This window comes from Arachis hypogaea, chromosome 19 (genome assembly GCF_003086295.3).
Source record: "Arachis hypogaea cultivar Tifrunner chromosome 19, arahy.Tifrunner.gnm2.J5K5, whole genome shotgun sequence".
Lineage (NCBI taxonomy): Eukaryota > Viridiplantae > Streptophyta > Magnoliopsida > Fabales > Fabaceae > Arachis > Arachis hypogaea.
The window spans coordinates 16774654-16796478 of NC_092054.1; the positions used below are offsets into that span (position 1 = coordinate 16774654).

Below are 21825 nucleotides of genomic sequence, written 5' to 3' on the forward strand. Positions count from 1 at the left end.
ATGACCTTGTATGTGATGAAGTTGATGCACTTCCAAACAATATGTCGAATGGCAAACCACCTCTCTCATTGAAAAAGTTATAAAAACATTCTTCATTGTTTATCTCTTTATCTTTTCTTTTGTTACACCTATCTTTAATTCAACAATCATCTTTTCATATTTCTCTATTTGTATTAGAGAACTCAACTATAGTGTAATATGACCAAAAATTTGGTAGGATAGGCTCCAAAATCTATACTATAAACTCGTCTTAAGTATTTTTTTTTTTTAAAGATTTCTATAAAAAAATCATTTTGTGATAACTCAATTTCTTGAAAAATTTATCTTGACTCTCAATATTCATAACCCTTTGTTAAGTTTCTATTATAGCACGTTTAAATCTAGTCATATAAACACAATAAGAGGAAAAGAACACAATATCAAAACAACACTTGCACCAATAGTTAGTTCATGCATCATCATTGATATATAAGAGTTTTCCTCTCTTATATATAAACCATGTTCCAAATCTTTTCTCTATTAATCTGTTTCTTTTATAATCACTTATAACAATATTGATGTTGACCCAGTTATATGTACCTGACAAATGAAGATTATATAAAAAACAACCTTAAAATTGATTTAAATTTCAAGTTCAAATTGATAATATTCCACCACCAATAGCAAATAATTAATAAAATCAGAAATATATATATAAAAATAAGAGTCTTTTATCAAGTATGAACAAGAAGTTAACAACACAATCTTGTAAATAACAACAGTAAAATACCAAAGCCTTCATTCAACAACCTAATAGAGACTTAAACTGAGGGACCTAGTAGAACAAAATGCAAATGGGAAAAAAAAAAAAAAAGCCTAAATGTTTAATTCAAACTCAAATTGAGTACATCTCCCACTATCAATAGCAAACAATATAATTGATAAAATCAGAAACATAAAATAAATAAGGGACTTATTAAAGTATGGACAAGTCAACAACACAACTTATTCCAACTACAGAAAGATAAAAATGACAATAAAATTTGTGTATAAATATTAATGATATGATTCATTAAAAAATTAAAATATATATCTATTTACCATATAAAAATTCGTGTATACGTTTATCCTTTTTTCTTTTCGAAATATATAAAAAATTATCATAATAGGCTTCTTTTATATTTTGAGAGATTATAATTTTATTATTTTATTATATTATTTTTATTATTATCTAAATTCTTATTCAATTCTATCTATTTTTCATCGACAAATTTTACTTGCAATATTTGTTCCTATTAATTCTGGTATTTAACTGTCTTTGCATTTGTGTGAGTGATTAGTGGATGAAATTTGCTTCAGGGCATTGTATTAAAAGGGTTGATTTTTAGATGTGAATGTGATTTATTTATTCTCCGGATTATCCTATTTATATATTTTCAATAAAAAAATTTACTTTATTATGCCAATAGTTATGATTATGCTGTTTTTTTTAATAAAAAAATATTATTTATTTATTAAAATTAGTCATAGTTATGAACTGACAATTAATCTGATCAAGTAATTGTGTTATTAAATTAGTAGTTCAACTGTTAAATTATTAGTCAAGTCTTTTAACTTAATAATAATTAAATAAATATATAAAATTATAACAAAATCAAAACTTAAATGATAAAAATAATATTTCATATCACTTAAATTTAATTTAGTTAAGTTATTAAATTATAGTTGATTTAATTTAGTTAAATCAGAATTTAAATAATAAAAATAAAAGATAATAAATAGACCAAAAAAAAAAAGAGATGAATGAAGAATTTTTTAGTGTTTTTGTTTTGGAGTTGGTTTATTGTCATCCAAACTTAAAGAATTGCGTTTGACGCAGAAATTAAGACTAAAAATGTGAGACTAAATTTGTTTAATTTGAAATATATCTTATTTAATTAAACACACTCTGCATATGAAATAAAAATATTTATTATGTAATTTTTTCGGTGGTGATAAAGGTTAGGTGGTACATTATTATGTGATATAATCATTTTGGATGACACAATAAAAAAATTATTAAATTTATTAAAATAAAATTATTTTTACTGTTATTCTTTTATTTTTAGTCTCATCCTCACTTTTTTGTTATCGCCACCGGGTATCATTTTCGAACAAACACCCAATATCATGGGATCAATACCACTTTTTACGACTATCAGCTCAAAACTCAATCCCAATCCTTCTAGTGTCACTCTAGTCATGTTTCCTTCATAAATTTCCAACTTTTCATTGTTGTCACCTGCCCTTTCGAATCTCTAATATATCAATTTCATCCTATTCCATTCTTATGTCATCTCTATCTTCTGTCACTACAATTTTATTAGTATCATCACATTCTTTAATTCTAACAATAACAATTATAATAATAACATTCAATTTTTCTCATAATAAAAAGAAGTTTGAGAAAAGAAAGACATCAAAATCTAAAAAAATGAAAAAAATGGAGCAACAGATCCGAAGAGACAGAGATAGAGAGAGAAGGAGTATGAAGTTAAGGTCGTGGAGTTGGAGATGGAGGTATGAGGGTGATAGTTGCGGTGATGGAGGTGAGAGCTGAGGAATGAAAAATAAGAAGTGATCGTGAGAATAATTTTATTTTAATAAATTTAATAATTTTATTTTTTATTATGACATCTAAAACGGCCACATCATACAATAACGTGCTATCTGGTCTTCATCACTGCCGGAAAAATTATTGAGATGACCAAAAGTTAGAAATGACAACGAATTTTCATATTAATGTATATAAATGACTCATTAAAAAATTAAGATGTACATCTATCTATTGTATAAAAATTTGTGTGTATTTTTGTCTATTTTTTCAATTTGAAAATAAGGCGTTTAAATATTTGTGAGGACGATTCTTAATTTTTGTGTATTTACTATTTTTAAGATAAATTTTACACCTACTTCTAATTATATAATTTATACTATTAAAAATAATTATTTTTTATATTAATAGTATAATAATTATTTAAGAAAATAAAATTAATTAAATTATTATATAAAATATTTTATAATATTAAAATTAAATTTTTTAAAAAATTATATTAAAATATATTTTATTATAATTAAATTATTTAAATTAACTATGCTATGTATATACCAAAATCAATCATTAGTATAAAATATATATTGAAATATAAATATATATTAAAAATAAATTAAATTATATACATAAATATTTAGTGTTTGATTTTAGTAGCTAATTTTGGTACATGAATATTATTTTTATATTTTTTAAATTGAATTAAAATCTATTATACACAAACACTGATACGAACTCAGAATACAACATAAAATAAGACACACTTACATACAAATTTTAAAATCTTATAAGATACTGAGACACGCATATATATAAAATATAAAATATTTTTTAGATAAATTATAATAATATTTTAATAATTTTTTATATTAAAATATAAATTAAATTTTTAATTATTTTTAATATTTTATTTTAATTTATTTAAAATAATTTTTATTTTAATAATAATATATACTATTTCTAAATTTATTTTAAAAATACATGATAAGAATAAAATTAAATACGTTGACATATAATAATATTTAAATATATCTAAATATATTTTTTATTTTTTATTAAGATATAATTAGACCTAATAAACACATGTATAAAACAAATACAGATGAATATCGTATTCGATAGTAACTCAACAAAGTGTCCCGTTTTATATATTAAAACTTTTGTTTTAAGGAATTAACCAGTAGATAAGTTCAATGAAGGGTTGATTTGTCAGGACCTTCTTTCTCATTTCCTCCCTTAATCCATTCAGGTTCCGGAGTTTTGCAGTTGGAACATTCACGTATTGGAATAGCCGAATAGGAAATACAGTAACGCTTGCTCACAAAAGAGACGATTAGATGAGAGCATGAATCACAATCAGCGTCAATGTCCTCGCATGATCAAGTCCTAGCGTCTCTCCTCTCCCAGATTGTTCTTTCCTTCGACGGCGCCGTTTTGGGCCTCGCCTTGGCCTACGCCGCCATCCGCTCCATCCGCAATTTCACCACCAACTCCGCCTCCCTCCGCAAGCTCCGTCGCGCTCCCTCCGTCTCCGTCTCCGACCTCCGCTCGCTCCTCTCGGACTCCGATGGAAATTCTGACGATGGCGGAATTGTAGTTGTACGTGGCACCGTTGAGCCCAAGGCCGCCGTCGACGGCAGCTGGAAAAGCTTGAGGCCAAGCCTCTTGGTCTCTCGTGAGTCCGGCGACAAAGCCGTCGTCCTTCAAATAACTCAAACGGTAACCCTCTTTCTTTAATTTCTTTTTTGGGTTGTAATTTTTTTTATTTTACCGAGATATAAGCCTGTGATTAGACATATATGAATAATTTCATTTAAGGAAAAAGTTCAATATCTTTAGGGTTTAATTAAAAAATTTGGATTAGCGTTGAGTGATTATTTGAGTTTTGGGAACATTAGTTTAAGTATAGCTTGTGCTTAGGGTTTGTATAGTTGAGATGTGGAAGTTGTGTGTTCCTGTCTGCAGTCTCGGCAGTGGTCCATGGTGGTGCTACTTTTCTGGGCAGATGGCTGATATGAGGAGTGGGCACTTACATATGATACTCCAACGCTCAAGAGAGCATAATGTATTGTCTATGCCAAGAGAGGGTTCCTTACCATAGGGTTTTTATAGGTGTGTCATGTGGTAGTGCAATAATAGTAATAAAGATAAAGTGAGGATTAATGACATGAATAGCCTGGCAGAGTGTGAAAAGGTTGGAAATCCCTGAAATGCAAATGAATTTTCTTTTGATTCGGAGCATTATTTGAAATTTGAACTCTACTTTGGTTGGAATTTTGGAATCATTTTCAGTTGGTCCTATAGTTTTTTATGCATCACCTTTTTTTAACCTAGATTAGATCTGCCTTAGCCCTGTTGATTGAATTTTCTCTGCATAATGTAATGAAACTGTATGGTTGTTGATAGCATGTTTTCAGTCCCAAATTATTGTGTGAGACTGAGCAGAAGTGAAAAGATGTATGTTTTCCTTTTGACCAACCCATGATTACATACCATAAACCAAAGACACTACTAGTCATTCTATTTTGTAGCTGCACTCATCTCCACATTGTTACTTGTAACAACCCACACCCATATATTTCTTCTGGAGGATAACTTTATTATGGTGTTTTGGACTTTTTGGCCTTTTGTTTTGACAAAAAGAAAATGATGTTTTGGACATAAGGTCTAGCCAGTAATGTGTCCTCTTATATTACTGATTAGATTGTTTGTGAGGAAATGGTATTGTGATTAAGATCACTGAATTAAATAACTATTTTTTTTCCAAATTAAATTTATTCATCTATTTGACATTTTTAAAAATGGTTTTCATGTATTACATCATTAAATGCGAATATTTCTTTTTTGTCGATGAATTTGTGTTCTATCTTATATGTCATACAATTTATTGGTTACATAGAATATACAACATTAACCAAGTATTTTTCTTATATGAATGTCTTGATGTCATGAAGTGTATATACAATGAGTGGAAGGGCTTATTTGGATGGACTTCAGATCTTCGAGCTATTTTTGCAAGGTCTTGGAGACAACCAGAGTCCAAATTCCTAAGAAAGGTAATTTGTTACAAGTGTAACAGATTGAGATTTTAACTTTCTCATTAAGGTATTTGAATTTAATATGGTAACGTGCAGTATATGCCATGATGTAGAGTATTTGGTTGGAACACAGTTCGTCCTCCTTTAATGATGGGTTTTCAAATATTCTATGGGATATAATTAAATGTTTGGCCCATATCCTGTGTAAATCTCGTGATCTTTGAACTTTTCCTATGAAACATGTTGAGAAATTGGAAAGCTATGCTTTACTTATATTTTGGTAGCACTTTGCAGGACATGGTAATATTGTTCACATTCTTGTGATTGTAAACTCATGGTAATGATAATATTTCAATTGGAATTCGGAAAGCTCATGCAATATTCTTACAAAATTTGTACCAAACATGGTTATTTCTTGTGAGTAATAAAACATGTAATGTTTAATTTTTTTTTACCTTTGTTAGTTTCACCCTAACATACATAAGAAACTGTAAAAGTACTTATTATATATAAAAAAATTCTTTTGTTTCTAATAAGAAGTCAATCTAATAGGCTCTTAATGTATTGGACTGCCTTTGTTGATTCCTAACTCCTTCCATCTGCTTTTTTTATTTTTTTAGCTCTGCTTGAGATGTCTTGTTTGTTATGGTTATCTGAGCAGATTACAGAGTGGCATTTAGTTTCTATTTGTTCATCATTTTTATCTTCATTTATTTAAGAGATCCTATTTATCTTTTTTAGGTGCCTTTTGTTCTGGTTGATGTTGGACGGCAGCCAAGTACTGAATATGTTGTTGTCAACTTAGATGGATCAAGACATCCCTTACCTCTGACAACAGTTTATCATAAATTACAACCCATAAATGCTTCTCCTTATACATTCCTGCAAGCGCTTTTTGGGCATGAGTATCCAGTGAGTAAATATTCTCCGCTTCTATCATTGATTGCTTAGAGTTGGGAGTTATGATCAATACTTATGCTATTAAATTCTTGAGTTCGTCTGTTTTGGACCTCCCTTCCAAAAGTCTCTTTTGAAACCGTTGATCTTGATTCTTGGTATGCCACATTTGCAGAAAGTTTAACATATAATGTTTCATTTCTGAAGGTTGGACTACTAGAGGAAGAGAAAATTCTTCCTGTGGGGAAGGATATCACAGCGGTTGGCCTTTGCAGTGTAAGAAATGGAATTCCCGAAATTAAGTCATGTAAAGACCTACCATATTTTTTGTAAGTTTCTTTTCCTTTAAAAGAACTATTAGACTGTTCATCATGGAATACTCTGCATTGTCATAAATTTGGTTTTAGCGGGGATTGTTTCATTTGAAGGTAGTAAAAATTCATACCACTTTTTTTAATCTGATGGAGCTCCATACTATGGAAAAATCTCAAAATAGTTATGTCCCCCCATTATTTGGTCACCATACATTGGTGATCATAAAAGTGATTTGAGATCCATCAATAAGTATCTACATAGCTCAACATATATGAAATTATTCAACCTTGTGGAAATGCTGCATTGCTGCTTATGGCAATTGGGATGCCTTTTTTAGGTCGGAGTTGAGCAAAGATCAGATGATTGTAGATCTTTCCTTCAAAACGAAAGTACTGTTTTGGGGTGGAATTGTTCTTGGTTCAGTATCAATTGGGATTCTTGGCTATTCAGTCGCTAGGTATGTTGATTTGTTTTATCTGTACATTTCTTACAACTATTATCTACTTGAACGAGCTTACTATAGACATGATACAGGACAAGATTTTATCCACTTAGTTGACCCATCTAGTGGGATAAGGGGCATAAGGCTCTGTTATTAACTTATTATTATCTAACATGATTTGATGAGCATTATAGATATGGGTTGGGATCTGTTGACACCAGGTGTAAGTCATATATCACTTGCATCATTGATGGATTGATGAAATTCAAAATCTATAAAAAAGTTATTCAATTGCATAAGTATGACATGACTTACATCTAGTGTCAACGAATCTCCACTATATATGTAAGTTTTTTACCTAAATAAACAAAAAATTAACTAATAAAGCAATTTTCCTGACTGATATTTTATTTTTGGGTAGTGTAAATCACAGTGGGGTATTGCAGTTTAAAAATATACACATTCGGGGTGTATCTTTTTTATTAATTGGTAGTAAATTGCACTGGGTACTTTCTTTTTATTTAAAACTGAAACTGTTCATAAATCGCACTAGCCTGCTGCAATTTATGGTTGATTTACTAAAAAGATATCATCCACTGTGATTTATGTGCAACGCGAATAAACAATATACATTCATTGCGATTTATGAAGCAGTGAAGACAATATTTCCTAGCTTAGTTTCTTGAAAATGGTCCTACTGATGCCATCTTTGTTATGTGCCGTTAGAGACCCTAGATTCTGTAAGGTTATTCTCACAAGGGCGAGAAAGAAAATATTCTAGAGATTTGCTAGTTGTTAGGTACATATACAGTGGCGGGTTAGGATAGCAGGTAAGTCTCTTCCCGGAGATTTGATGGAGAATTTCCTTTGTGCTCAGGCTATTCTATTTGCTGTTGTATCCCTTTATTAGTTTATTACCTGCTTGATCCGAATACTACACCATACTGGACTGAATTTTACTAAAACTTGTCTTGGATTTAATTTCCCACATAGATTTCTTTATTTCCATCGTTTACATGATACCAGTTCTTACTTGTGAAATAGAGAAATCTTTTTATTAATTTGAGATACTATTATTTCCTCTCTATCATAATAAAAGAGTGTAGAAATAGTTTGGAATAAAATTACTTATGATAGGGTGGGTAGAGTTGGTTTTAACTTTCAACTCAGTTGAGTTTTGCTTTTGTTTTCAGAAACTGGAATAAGTGGATGCAATGGAAAGAACAGCGGCAGCGCCAGCAACAAAGGCAAGCGGTTATTGATGAAGTTGATCCTCAAGTGGATGAGCAGAATGAAGATATTGCAGATGGACAGTTGTGTGTCATATGCCTGATGAGGAGAAGGCGCTCTGTTTTCGTCCCCTGTGGGCACCTTGTGTGTTGCCAAGGATGTGCCATATCGGTGGAACGCGAAGTGGCACCCAAGTGTCCTGTTTGTCGACAGGAGATCCGGCAGTCGGTTCGGATTTTTGAATCCTGATTAGACTGAGCTCGACTGTTCTGTTCACTGTTGATTGTTATGAACCAGTGAATATCCTGTGTAGATCTTTGAATTTGGTTTGAATAGGTTGGAGGTTCATTTGTAACCTCCCCATAACAGGGATATTTTGAGTAGTATTTTGAACCATATAGGAGTTTTCAAATTTGCCAGTTGCAATATACATATAGATATAATTACAACACCTATAGAACCAACCCTGAAATGTGTCTTGTGAATATAATCTTTAAGGCCATATTTGAGATGCCTCCCTTTTTTTGTCGTACTACTTCCAGATTATAGATAGATGCTTGAAAAAGTAGGCAGTTATTTTCTGGGTAATATGGCTTGGAGTTTGGAGTCAACATGTGCATGATCTTATCGCCAAGGATTTGAGTTTCTGATTGACCATAGCAAATAATAACTAACTAATAATTCAATCATAACTAAGTCTAAATTCGTCCCCAAAATTTTCTCTAGTGTTCTTTTCTGTTTTTTATTTTTGTTTATTGGTTTGTTAGTTCTGTAAATTCCCAAATTGTGAAGCAAATTAGTCTTTAAATTTACAAAAAGGAATATTCAGTTTTCACGTAAAACCACTCAAATTTATTTTTAAACAAAAAAATTGATCAATTCATGGTAAGTTTAGGACTAATAATCAAATATTAAAGATTAAAATGATCACTCAAGACAAGTATTCAGACTAATTTAAGATTTTACTCTCATTTTTATTCCTGAAGATTTTACTCTATAAACATAATACTGGCTGTTGCCGCTGCTTCATCCACCATTTCATCACCCTTTGATCTCCAAAAGAGTAGGCTTTTCTTGATTTCTTGCTTATAGATGAATGCATGTGGTTGTAGGCTTGATAGATGATGATATACGCCATTGCATGTGAATTATATGGACTGATTTTGGTTGCATGTTTGCTGGACTTTCTGTTTTAATACTGATGATAAAGGTGATTATTTGATTAGAACTTGGATTAGGGGGATTTGATGAAGTAAAAGATGATTATGACTGAAATTGATTGTTTTTGATAAATTAATTAGGGTTTGCTTTAGTGATGATGTAGGTTCTTTGATGTTGCTTTGAAACCTCAATTTGGTGCCCCAAATATAGGGGTGTTCATTGATCGGATCGTATCCGCAAATTCGCAGTAAATATCCGCATCCGATTCGAAAATTGTGGATATGATCCGATCCGTAGATTGATCGGATCGCAGATATCTGCTCTACATCCACGTATCCGATCCGCAGATCCGCACAATAATAATTAAAAAATTAATAAATATATATATGTTTGGTATTATATTTAATTGTTTGTATATTTTAGTTAGTAATTATTATTCATATATTGTATTATTTTATTTTTGTTATTTAGAAAAAGTTTGATTAAAAGTATTTTAGGAATAAATAAGTTTGAAAATGTAAAAAAAATATTTTTATTAAATTTTTTACATAAAAATATGATTAAAAAAAGAAGGTTCAATTATACGGATATATTTGATATCTAATCCAATCCAATCCGATCCGTATACATCCTTACCCAAACATCTTATATAAAATAATGTTATGAGTTGTTAAATTTGACACTTGAAAATTCTACTTTTTGCAGAAGTAGCTGACGAACCAGTTACTTGTGAGGACAATTTCTTGACACAAGACACATTTTTTAAGTGGGACCAAATTTGAGAGGAGGAATGGAGGATGGGTGTGTCTAGTAGTATGAAACCAAAATTGAGTGTATTTCAACCTCTGCAAAATTAGATATAAACAAGTGTTTTTGTCTGCAATAATATTGTAAAAATATAAATCTTTTAAAATTATAATGATTTTGTTTTAACATTATAGATTATATCACAGAATATTTATAGAATTAAATTACTTTTACAAAAAGGTTGTAAGGGACAAAAGTTTTCTCGATTAAGAAAATCAAAATCTTCGTAGATAAAAAAATTAAATAATAAATTTTTTAGTTATTATTTTCATATGAAAGAGTTTAATTTTTTATTAATAATTAATTTAAACATTTATTATTTATAACTTGAAAGAATTTAATGCGTATACTTTTACATTTGATTAGGTGTTAAGTTTGTTGTACAAATTAAAATAATTAATTTTTATACTTGTGATTTAAAAATAATATTTTTTCTATAAAAAATATAATTAGATATTAGTATAAAAAAATTATATTAATAGTTATAAAATTAATTCAAAATTAATTTTTTTTAAACAATTGAAATTTGATTTTTAATTATTAATTACAATATTAGTATTCTCTCCAAATTATATGTAATAAATATTTGAAGGAAGATAATAAAAATATAAATTAAAAAGATAGACAATGAAAATTTGAAACTAAATAAAAAAACAAAAAAGATATGCATATAATAATAATAATAACAATAATATAACTTTTTATGTGAATAATATTACGAGATCATTTTTTAGTTATGTTTAATTATAAATTTAATGTATCTTTTATAATTTTATGAATTTATTTGAATTATATTATTTTATTAATTTTAATTTTTGTAGAACAGAAAGATAGAGAAAGATAGAGAATGAGAGAAAAAAAAGAGAGAAAGATGAGGAAAAAGGAGAGAAGGAGTTTGTTAATTTTAGAGAAAAAATTTTATTTTAATTATAATTAAAAAATATCTCATGACACATTTTGGTTTGTCGAATTAGTAATATAAAAAATAAATTAGAGGTGAATACAAAATCGGTACTCGAAAGATTTTAGCGCTGACATAATGGTACCTGACTTTTGTTATTGACAAAATAGCTTTTAAAAGTTTTAAAATTTGACAAAATCACCCGGTCATGAAAAGATGACGTCACAGTGAACGAAAAACGCTGATGTGGCCCTCCTCTTTCTCCTTCTTCTTCTTCTTTACCATGGCAGAAGGGGACGCAGCGGCGAGGTGCTACCATGGCAGAGGGGACGCGGAAGGAACGCAACGACGTGTTGAAGAAGAAGAAGCGGCAAACACGAAGAACGCGGCGAGGTGCAGTGGCGTGCCATGGCGATCTTCTTCTTCTGTTGCCATGGCAAAAGGGGACGCAGCGGCGTGTTGAAGAAGAAGAAGCATTGAACACAAAGAAGAAGAAAAAGATGGAGGCCGCTAGAGCTCTTTGCCATCATCAGAGTTCTCTTTTGATGGTCACATCAGCCTTTTTCATTCGCTGTGACGTCATCTGTAACGACCCAATTTTCAATACATCATGATTATATTGAAAATCGAGTGTTACCAACTTACTTTCTAGATATAACTATTATTTAATAGTAAGTCTTTAACTTTGTTAGCGCGTAATCGATTTTTCGAAAAACTTTTTTTTATACAAAAAGATATGAAAAACTAAATCAACATACATGAACAACAATACAAAAAATAAAATACAAGAATAAACAAGGTAGTCATAATAATATATATCATGTACATGTATACAGAGATGTCATAAAAAAGAAATCAGGTAATACATCCTTTCATACACCCTTTATCCAAAATATATACATATATAACACTTGACACTCCGAGGTCTAGCTCATAAAAAAGGCTCTAGTTTAGCGCCTGAACTAACCTAACAAGTCTAACATAATACTAGTTTCTCTGTGGGTCTAACCAAAAGTGAGAGTCTAAACCCAAAACACTGGGGGGAAGCCCGTCCCGCCCCGCCCCGCCAGAAGCCCGCCCTTTGGTGGGCTGGTCCGCCCCGCCCCGCCTAGTGAGGCGGTCCCAGAATCCCAACCTGCCAAATATTCTCTTTTTTTTTTATTTTTAGTTATTAAATAATAGGGTAAACTATTATTTTGGTCCCCTACGTTTGGGGTGAATTCTATTTTAGTCCCCAACGTTTAAACTGTTCTATTTAAATCCTAAAAAGATTTGATTTGCATCAATCAAGTCCTTCCGTTAAATGGGTGTCAAATTATTGACGCCGTGTCCGACGTGGCAAGGAAGAGTTGATAGTGGTTAGTAAACGTGTAAGCCTTCCCGCCCTTGGACATAACGCATGCTGCTTACCCTGACTCTTCTTCTTCTACTTCTTCTTCTTCTTGTGAAGCACGAAACGCAAAGGAAAAGCCAGAAACCCTACCACTAGTCACTGAAAGATTGCGATTCGCAGCCAGAGAAGTGACATTGTCGTTCAGTTACGTTTAAGCTCCACAGCAGCAGTGAGTTTGAAACCCTTGCTTTCCGGGAGAAGATCGTGTCAGGTATTCCATTGTCAAATCTTATGAACCCATTTGGTTTTCATCTTAATGCGGGTTTATATTTAATGATGTATGTTGATGTGTGATTGTTTTGTTTTGTAGTTTCATATTCGTTTCTTGTTCTGTTTTGGAAGTCTTTATTTTGCCCTAGTGATTTTATTTATGCATTTCTGTTGTTGTTGGTCAATGTGAGAATTTTATGAAGTGTATTGTGTTTGTGTAACAGTTTGGTCGAGAGATGAGCTATTTTAGTGTCAAGATACATCATGGGGGGAAGTTCGGGTTTGATGGTGAACCTTTACACTATGTGGGGGGTGAGACTTCGATAGTGGACTACTGTGATGAAGATAGGTGGAGCAGGTTCGAGGCTATGGAGATAGTGCTCGAACAGGGATATGTGGTAGAGAATATCGCTGCAATGTGGTATAAGTCTCTGAACGATGAAACAGATGTAGGGTTGAGGATGCTTCACACAGACAAGGATGCCATGGACATGGCTAGAATTGGAATGAGGGACAACATGGTGGAGCTTTTTGTTGTTCACAAAGATGCTGCTGCTACTACTAGGAAAGGCTGCACTATTGAGGAAATTGAAGAGATAGATGGTGATGAGGCTGCTGCACCCACTGCAGACACTATTGGGCCTGGTCCAATTGTGTTGCACAAGGCCCAGTTGCACAAGGCCCAATCTGTTGCTCAGGCCAAGGTGGGTGAGAAGCCCAATGTGGTGACAAAAGCCCAGAATGATGTGCTGGAGGATGGTGATGAAGAGAGGTCAGAGGGGTCAGATTTCTCAGGTGATGAAGAATCTGAGGATGATGACTACCAGCCAGGAATTGATGATGAGGGGGACAGTGATGAACAATGGAGTGAAAATAGCTCTGGAGATACTGATCTGCATGTTGCATTTGATGACAGCGATGATGATTGGAATGCTGATGGGGGTTTGTATGATGTTGAAGTCACAACTACAAAAGATCCTCAAAGGCCGAAACAGAGTGTTCCAACTGAGAGAGAACAAGGAGAGCAAAGTGGCAGTGTTAATAAGGGTAAAGAGCAAGTGGTGGCTGCTGGATTAAGGGATGAGGATGATGGGTATGACAGTGAGGGGTTGTGGGATGTCCCTGTAAGTGATGATGAAGGGGATCCCTTGTTCAGGAGGTACCCGATGTATAAGGGATTGAAGAATATGAAGGAGTATAAATGGGAGGTTGGGACAATGTACGTAGATAGGAATGCTTTTAAGGAATGTGTAACGAGCTATGCCGTGCACAGTGGTAGAGGAATATGGTTCTCGAAGTGTGATAGCCACCGGTGCAAAGCTGTTTGCAAAGAAGGTTGCAAGTGGTTTGCTTACTGCCATAAGATGAAGCGAGAGGATTCATGGCAACTGACAAGCTGTTACAAGAAACACACATGCTCTAAGGCCACCAAGATTGGTATAATGAGTTCTCAGTGGCTAAGTAAGGCTTTTATGAAGAAGATCTGTGAAAACCCGAAAATCAAGTTGAGAAGTTTGATAAAGAAGGCTCATAGCAAGTGGAATGTGGATCTCACAATGACCAAAGCTGCCAGAGTGAAGCAGCAAGCCCTGGATGAAATAAATGGTACCTATGGAGAGCAATATAGGAGGATTCATGACTATGCTGCGGAGTTACTGAGGTCTAATCCAGGGTCCACTGTTCAGATACAAGTGGAGAGACCTCCTGAATTTGAGCTAGAGACACCACCTCCTGGTACGGACCTGAGACCACGATTTCAGAGGATCTATATCTGCTTGGAAGCTTGTAAACGGAGTTTCATGGTGTGCAGACCCATGATTGGCCTTGATGGATGCTTCATCAAGACTCCATATGGGGGTCAACTGCTAACAGCAATTGGATGGGACCCCAATGATCAGATTTTGCCAATTGCCTATGCTGTTGTTGAAGCAGAGACGAAAGATTCGTGGAGATGGTTTTTGTTGAATCTGTGTGATGATTTGGGAGTTGATAAGATCAGATGGTGTACATTCATGAGCGACCAACAAAAGGTAACTCTCAACCTAAACTTGTGTAATTAATTCTTTCTTTAATTCATGTCTTGCTGTTATTGACTGGTGATGTTTTTAAATTCTGCTTCAAAGGGATTGATCCCAACCTTTGATGAGTTGCTGCCTGGCATAGACCACCGTTTTTGTGTCAGGCACTTATATAGCAACTTCAGAAAAAGGTTCCCAGGTGTTCAGCTAAAGATTATGATGTGGAAGGCTGCAAAGGCAACATATGTCCAGGAATGGGAGAGGAGGATGAAGGAGATTCAGCAGGTTGATCAAGGAGCTTATAATCATCTCATGGAGATCCCTGCCAAGTATTGGAGCAAGTCCAGGTTTAATTATTTTTCTAGAGTGGATACACTTGTTAACAACATGTGTGAGTGTTTTAACTCTGTTATTGTAGAGGCTAGAGAGAAACTGATTGTTTCCATGCTAGAAGACATTAGGGTTTATCTAATGAATAGGTGGTCTGATAACAGGCAAAGTATAGTAACATATGCCGGAGAAATATTGCCAAAAATAAACAAGAAAATTGAAAGGGAGTTTGATAAGGGTGGGGAGTGGCTGGCCATATATGCTGGTAGGGACAAATATGAAGTGTCTAGCAGTCAGGGTAATAGAGCCAAGTTTGTTGTGGACTTAAACTTACATGAGTGCTCCTGTAGAAAATTTCAACTAACAGGTTACCCTTGTGAGCATGCCATGAGCTGCATTAGGAAAATGTGTCTAGATGTTAAGAACTATGTCAACAAGTGTTATAGGAAACAGACCTACGTGGACTGCTACCAACATGTAATCTACCCACTGAATGGACCAAATCTCTGGTCCCGGACTGAAAATGATGATGTGCTGCCACCAGTGTTTAGGAAACCAATAGGGCGCCCAAAACTGAGGAGGAACAAGACTGGTGATGAGCCACGCAACAATGGACCACTGTCTAAGTTAGCAAGGACTGGACAACAACAAAAATGTTCATATTGTTTTGCACTTGGTCACAACAAAAGAACCTGCCCTAGAAAACGTAAGATGGAGGCTGCAGCAAAAAAGGTAAAGTTGTTATTGTCAATTTGATTTCAATTCCTTACATGTGAATGTTTATACTATCCCATTAACCCAATTTGTTGTTACTGTTTATAGCAGAATGCAACTGCACAAGCCAAGAAAGGGGCCAAGAAAGGGGCTGGCACAACTAGGACTCCAAAACCCAACAAGATCCCTGCCAAGACAACAACACAGCTAGCAACAAGACTTCAGCCAAAGAGGAAGAGCAGTACACAAGTTGGAGGAAGCCAGGAGTCACAGACATCATCCAAGAGAGCTAGATGCAGCAGCAGTGCCAGTCAACCACAACCATCAATAGCAACAGTCACTAGCCCATCAAGGAGGTCCCTGAGGTTCATGGCAAAAACACCACCTAGGGCCTGGAAGGCATTGGGATGAAGAACATAGTAGATTTTAGTGATTCCATCTGTTTTGTAATGAATCTGTCAATGACCAAGGACTAATGTCCCTGTGATACTTTAGACACCCTACTTTAAGACTACTACTGTCATGTTGATCTCTTTTGTGTTGTTACCTTTTCATGGTTATATTTAAGGCTTGTTTGGATATTGTTATGGTTAAGAGAAGCTACTTTAAGACTTCTCCATTATCTAATGAATTACATGAATTTTCAGCAGCAAAGTTATGTGAATTGGCAAATTAAGCCTTGTTTTTATTAGTAGATAAAACTGAAATAAACTTGTACAGAGCCAAATAATATATGTCACAATACAGGAACTCATTGCTATTCATTTCAATCAAAAACCTTACAATTTTTACAGCAAATGGGTTTACAGACACAACCACAAAAAAATTTCATTCTCTTTACATTACTGTTATCACCCAACTGTATGTCAATTTTTTCAATCCCTAAACAATTGACATTCCCTACAAACCAGGGGACAACAACAGAATGACAAAAATAAACAAAATGCTAACCCCCTAAACCTCAATTGAGTCGATCACATAGCAGTAGCCCAGCCAGTGTCCATCCAACAATTCCAACACCAAGTGCCAATGCAAACTTCCTTTCAGCTTTCTGCAGTTCTTCTTTCAACGAGCTTGCTTTGTTCTTCAGTCTTTGAATTTGTGGATCTTGTCCTTCAGGCTCTGCCCAAGCAAAATAATCGCATCCATCTCCTATCTGTTCTCAACCAAACCAACACGAACACACCAGCACGAACACACCAAACACTTCAGATCCTTCAAACACTAACACCCAATGCTATTTTCAAACAGGAGACAGAAAAGATGAGACTCACCTGAAAGTTGACGCAGCCCCAGAATCTTCTTCTTGGGTTCTCCGCTGTAGATGACGTGCGCAATACCGGTCTCTCTCCACAGAAGCAAGTCCTCCTTCTCCCACGACTCTTGGTGCTGCTACGCGAACCTTGGGAGGACGACTGGGTAGCCATTCTCATTCTCAGCAGACGATTTTGATTCAACTTTGGGGATTAGGGTTTACTTATTGGACTGGGCAGCATTTCATTTTCCTTTTTTTTTCCCTGCTTCCAATTCCAACTGTTAACTACAGGCAAACTGCCAACTTTGCCACGTCGGACACGGCGTCAATAATTTGACACCCATTTAACGGAAGGACTTGATTGATGCAAATCAAATCTTTTTAGGATTTAAATAGAACAGTTTAAACGTTGGGGACTAAAATAGAATTCACCCCAAACGTAGGGGACCAAAATAATAGTTTACCCTAAATAATATATATAAAGGTATAAAAAAATCTCTTTTGTTTTTTACTTTTAACTATTATAATTTGTAAAAATATAAATAAATTATAATTTTTATATTCACAAACATTAAAGTCTTTGTAATTATAAATATCTAATAAACACAATTATAAACCAAGTTTTCATCTAAAATATAATTATAAATATTGTTCCCAAAGTAAAATAAACATAATCCAAAACATAATTATAAATATTGTCTCTAAAACAAAATAAACATAATCCAAAATACTCAATTTTCATCTTCATTCTCTTGTAAGTTGGGTTGGGGGAAGTTGGATTTTGGCAAAAAAATTGTAAAAATACCCCTTGCCAAAAAAATACTAAGCCCGGCGGGGAAGCCCGCCCCGCCCCGCCAAAGCCTGCGGTTTAAGCGGTGCGAGTTAGGCGGGCTTTTGCTATTTGGCGGTCCCAATTTTTCAGCCCAGCCCGCCTATTTTGGCGGGTTACGCGGGCCGACCCGGTGTGTTTAGGCCCGTTTGCCACCCCTAGTACTAAGCTGAAATACCGTCAAAACGAGCCATCGTATCCCAAACTGTCTACAGTCAGGCATCGCTATCAGAAGACGAAATTTTCACCACCTCCGTATACTTCTCAGCAGGAGTGAAGCTAGACAATATTTAGTAGGGGGCAATATTTTTTTTAGTTTTTTATTTTAATTAAAAATAACAATTTAGACTTAGAATTAACTTTTTATATCGTATATTAAAATAATTAAACACAAATATCTCAAAACTAATTTTAAATATTGTAAATATAGGTTGTTACATACTTTCTTTTAGAATCTTCAAATACTATTCAATTTTTTTTAGCCGTTTTCTGCAAAATTATTAAAAAAATGTATTATGCTTCATGTAAATGATTTAAATCACAACCATAACTTATGCAATGAAAAAATTAATAATAATATTATTAGAGCTGAAATAAATTAAAATTTGTAATTTACATAGACAATTGAACTCGACGTTTTTTTCTTGATTCAAAGTCATCTATTATTGAGAATTTACATACATAATAAGATAAACTTTATGCAACTTAACTAAACTCAATTTATTTTATTTTTTGTAAATCAATAATATCAATGTCACAAACAATTAATAATGAGAAAAAATTAAAAATAATACAAGGTTAGCATTATAATTACATGATCATCATTTTCAATTTTTTTATTAAAACCTAAATTATTATTATAAGATTATAAACTAGATAAATAAATAAATATATAAATTATTCAAAAAAATAACAAATAAAAAAAATAACTTAAAAAAAAGAAGAATGAAAAATAATAATGGAAGACTAAAGACTACTTATTATTTTTTAAGTTGTAATAATAATGAAAATATGGAATGATGTTTTATTTTCTAATTGAAAAAAAGAGAAAAGAATGGAAGAAGTAATTTGTTGGCTTGTTGTAGCTGACCTTTCAAATTCTTTATTTCTAATATAAATTAAGATTTTTTTTTAACTAAGCATATAGTGCATAGGCTAAATAACACACAACTTTTCAATTATTCTTTGCTGCAATGAGAATTAGAGACGACCATACATTTTTTAAAAGAGGGGGAGACAAGACATTATTTGGGGGGAGGGGGGAGGCATTCTTTTATTTTTTATTATATTTGTAAACAAATTTTTTTCTTTTGGGAGGGACCACTGCCTCCCCTGTTTTATACGTAGCTTCGTCCCTACTTCTCAGGGTCCTCATCGTCGTCATCAAATATCTCTATGATCTCACAAGAATCTCAGGTATCGCTGTGACGCTGTCACTGCACTAATCTACGTGTACAAGTCTACTAGCAAACAAGGTCCGTCTGCTGGCATCTGTTCTAGTCTCTCTACTGAAGGATCCAACTGATCTTCTGACTTCGCCCCCGACAAAAGTGTTGCAATTGGTTCGGAAGGAAGGTCCCCATCTGAGGTGCGAGAACATCCTCCTCAACTTGGACAGAATGAGGGACTACCTGATTCTCTGGCTATGCTCAATGAGGGTGTCCAAGTCCGTCTGAAAAAGGAGGATGAGCTGCGTACGGGTGAAGCCATGATAGCGGAAACTCATATGGTGCATCAGGGTCGAAGTGGGAAGTGTTTATCAAGTGCTGAAAAGGGTGATTAGGTATCAAGGGTGGAGTAGGTGTCAAGTTATAAAACTAATGAGTCAGCGGTTTAAGTAATAAATATCTTAAACGGATAATTACAAAGATTAGATGTATTAAAACACAAGTAATAATACATACGAGGATAAATATATATGGGTTATTAATATAAATAACATTAGTAATATAATGATTAAAAGAAATAAAATATATGATGAAACATTAGTAACTCTAACTTCATCAAAGAATACCGATATTTACTTATATCGGTGGATATCGAACCTGATAATAATAATAATAATAATAATAATAATAATAATAATAATAATAATAATAATAATAATAATAATAATAATAATAATAAGGGACACTCTACTATACAGATTGAGGTGGTATAGAGAGAGAAAATAAATTCCTTTTATAGTTATTTTTGATTATTTTAATGCTATTCAAAGTGTGGGACCTACTTTTTATAATTTCTCTTTCATCTCATATAAAGAAAGATCTTTAAACTTACATTTTTACTATATAATTCACCTAATAATAATATCTAAACTCTATTTTAATTATAGCATGTAAAATAAAATATTAACATAATAATAATAATATTACATTATTATTTATTTTATTTTCGAAATCTGGAACCGGCTCGTCAAAATAAAACTAATTACTGAAATTTTTTTTTCGAAAAACAGCGTGTCGATATGAAAACTTAGGGTGCTACATCATCCTTTCACGGTTGGATAATTTTGTCAAATTTTAAAATCTTTTAGGAACTATTTTGTCAATAACAAAAGTCAGGTACCATTTTATCAATGTCAAAATCTTTTGAGTACCGATTTGATATTTACTTCTATAAATTATAAGTTATATCATATGTAAAGTGGGAAGGATAGAGAGAAATAAAGAAAGTAGGGAAAAGAGGTAGGTAATAGGAAGGAGAAAAAAAAATTATTAATTTTGGAGAAAAATATTTTATCTCAATTCTAATGAGAATGTCATGTGATACATTTGGTTATTAAATTAGTAATATAATATAGCTATATTTTAATTTTAATTGTAAGTAGAGAATATTATATACTTTGATTATTAAATTTGTAATTAGTTATTAATTAAAATGATATATGAAAGAGATAAAATATAAGAGAAATAGAAAAAAGAAAAAAAATTCTTTAATTTTAAAGAAAAAATTTTGATTTTAATTTTAACAAAAAAAAATAATATATAATGTATTTTAATTATAAAATTAGTAATATATATAAATAAGGACAATCAACTCCTAAAATTCATAATTAATTTTGCAAAGCTTGAAATCTTATAGACAAAAAATAGTGTGAATTTTAATAGTTCTAGTATGTTCCTAGAAAATTTGATCTGTTTTACATGGGGTTAGAATTTATGGAAGAAAGTGACACAGTATAGTTAATAGTTTTCAGCTGCAGGATATATTGTTCGGTAATGTCCCATTATCTAGAGATATAAAACCCATAAAATCATTATCCGGTGTGAGGGTTGGGTCTGAGATACCATTCTTTTGGGATAATTGTTATACATATATTATCTCCAATTTGTCTTAACTTTTTTGGCAATGATGTATGCTTATATATTGTTAATTGACTTAGATTAGAATTTACCATTCCATCATGCATTGTAGTTTAAATTTCATAGTTTATATTTAGCATTAATGCACCCGTCTGCACTATCCCCATCATTCATGGTGTGATCCTCGTTGGAATGATGTGGTATATATTGACCTCTCAGCTAAATATACTTGTGCCATAATTATTCAGTATACCATCTACATTGTGACAAAGGCACAAAGCCCTTAAGAAGTCTTGTTTGGTCCAAATGTTGACAATGTTTAAAAATTTCATTTTAAGTCACAAGAAGATTATCTCTGCTCAAGAGACAACATCAATATTGTATTTGTAGGATACTAGATATGTAATTTAT

At 32.7% G+C, this 21825-nt stretch overlaps 2 protein-coding genes across 2 annotated transcripts; both read left to right on the top strand.

Moving 5' to 3' along the window:
- The first annotated feature begins 3673 nt into the window (after nt 1-3673).
- Nucleotides 3674-9006, top strand: LOC112776051 (E3 ubiquitin-protein ligase SPL2). Its single transcript, XM_025820004.3, has 6 exons — nt 3674-4288; nt 5524-5625; nt 6349-6519; nt 6712-6833; nt 7157-7276; nt 8455-9006. The coding sequence occupies exons 1-6, from the start codon at nt 3935-3937 to the stop codon at nt 8738-8740; spliced, it is 1155 nt and encodes a 384-aa protein (XP_025675789.1). The 5' UTR covers nt 3674-3934; the 3' UTR covers nt 8741-9006.
- Nucleotides 9007-13009: 4003 nt separating this feature from the next.
- Nucleotides 13010-16539, top strand: LOC112777415 (uncharacterized). Its single transcript, XM_072228294.1, has 4 exons — nt 13010-13015; nt 13188-14993; nt 15087-16043; nt 16134-16539. Exons 1-4 carry the CDS (start codon nt 13010-13012, stop codon nt 16434-16436), a joined length of 3072 nt encoding a protein of 1023 aa, XP_072084395.1. The 3' UTR covers nt 16437-16539.
- The last annotated feature ends 5286 nt before the right edge of the window (nt 16540-21825 follow it).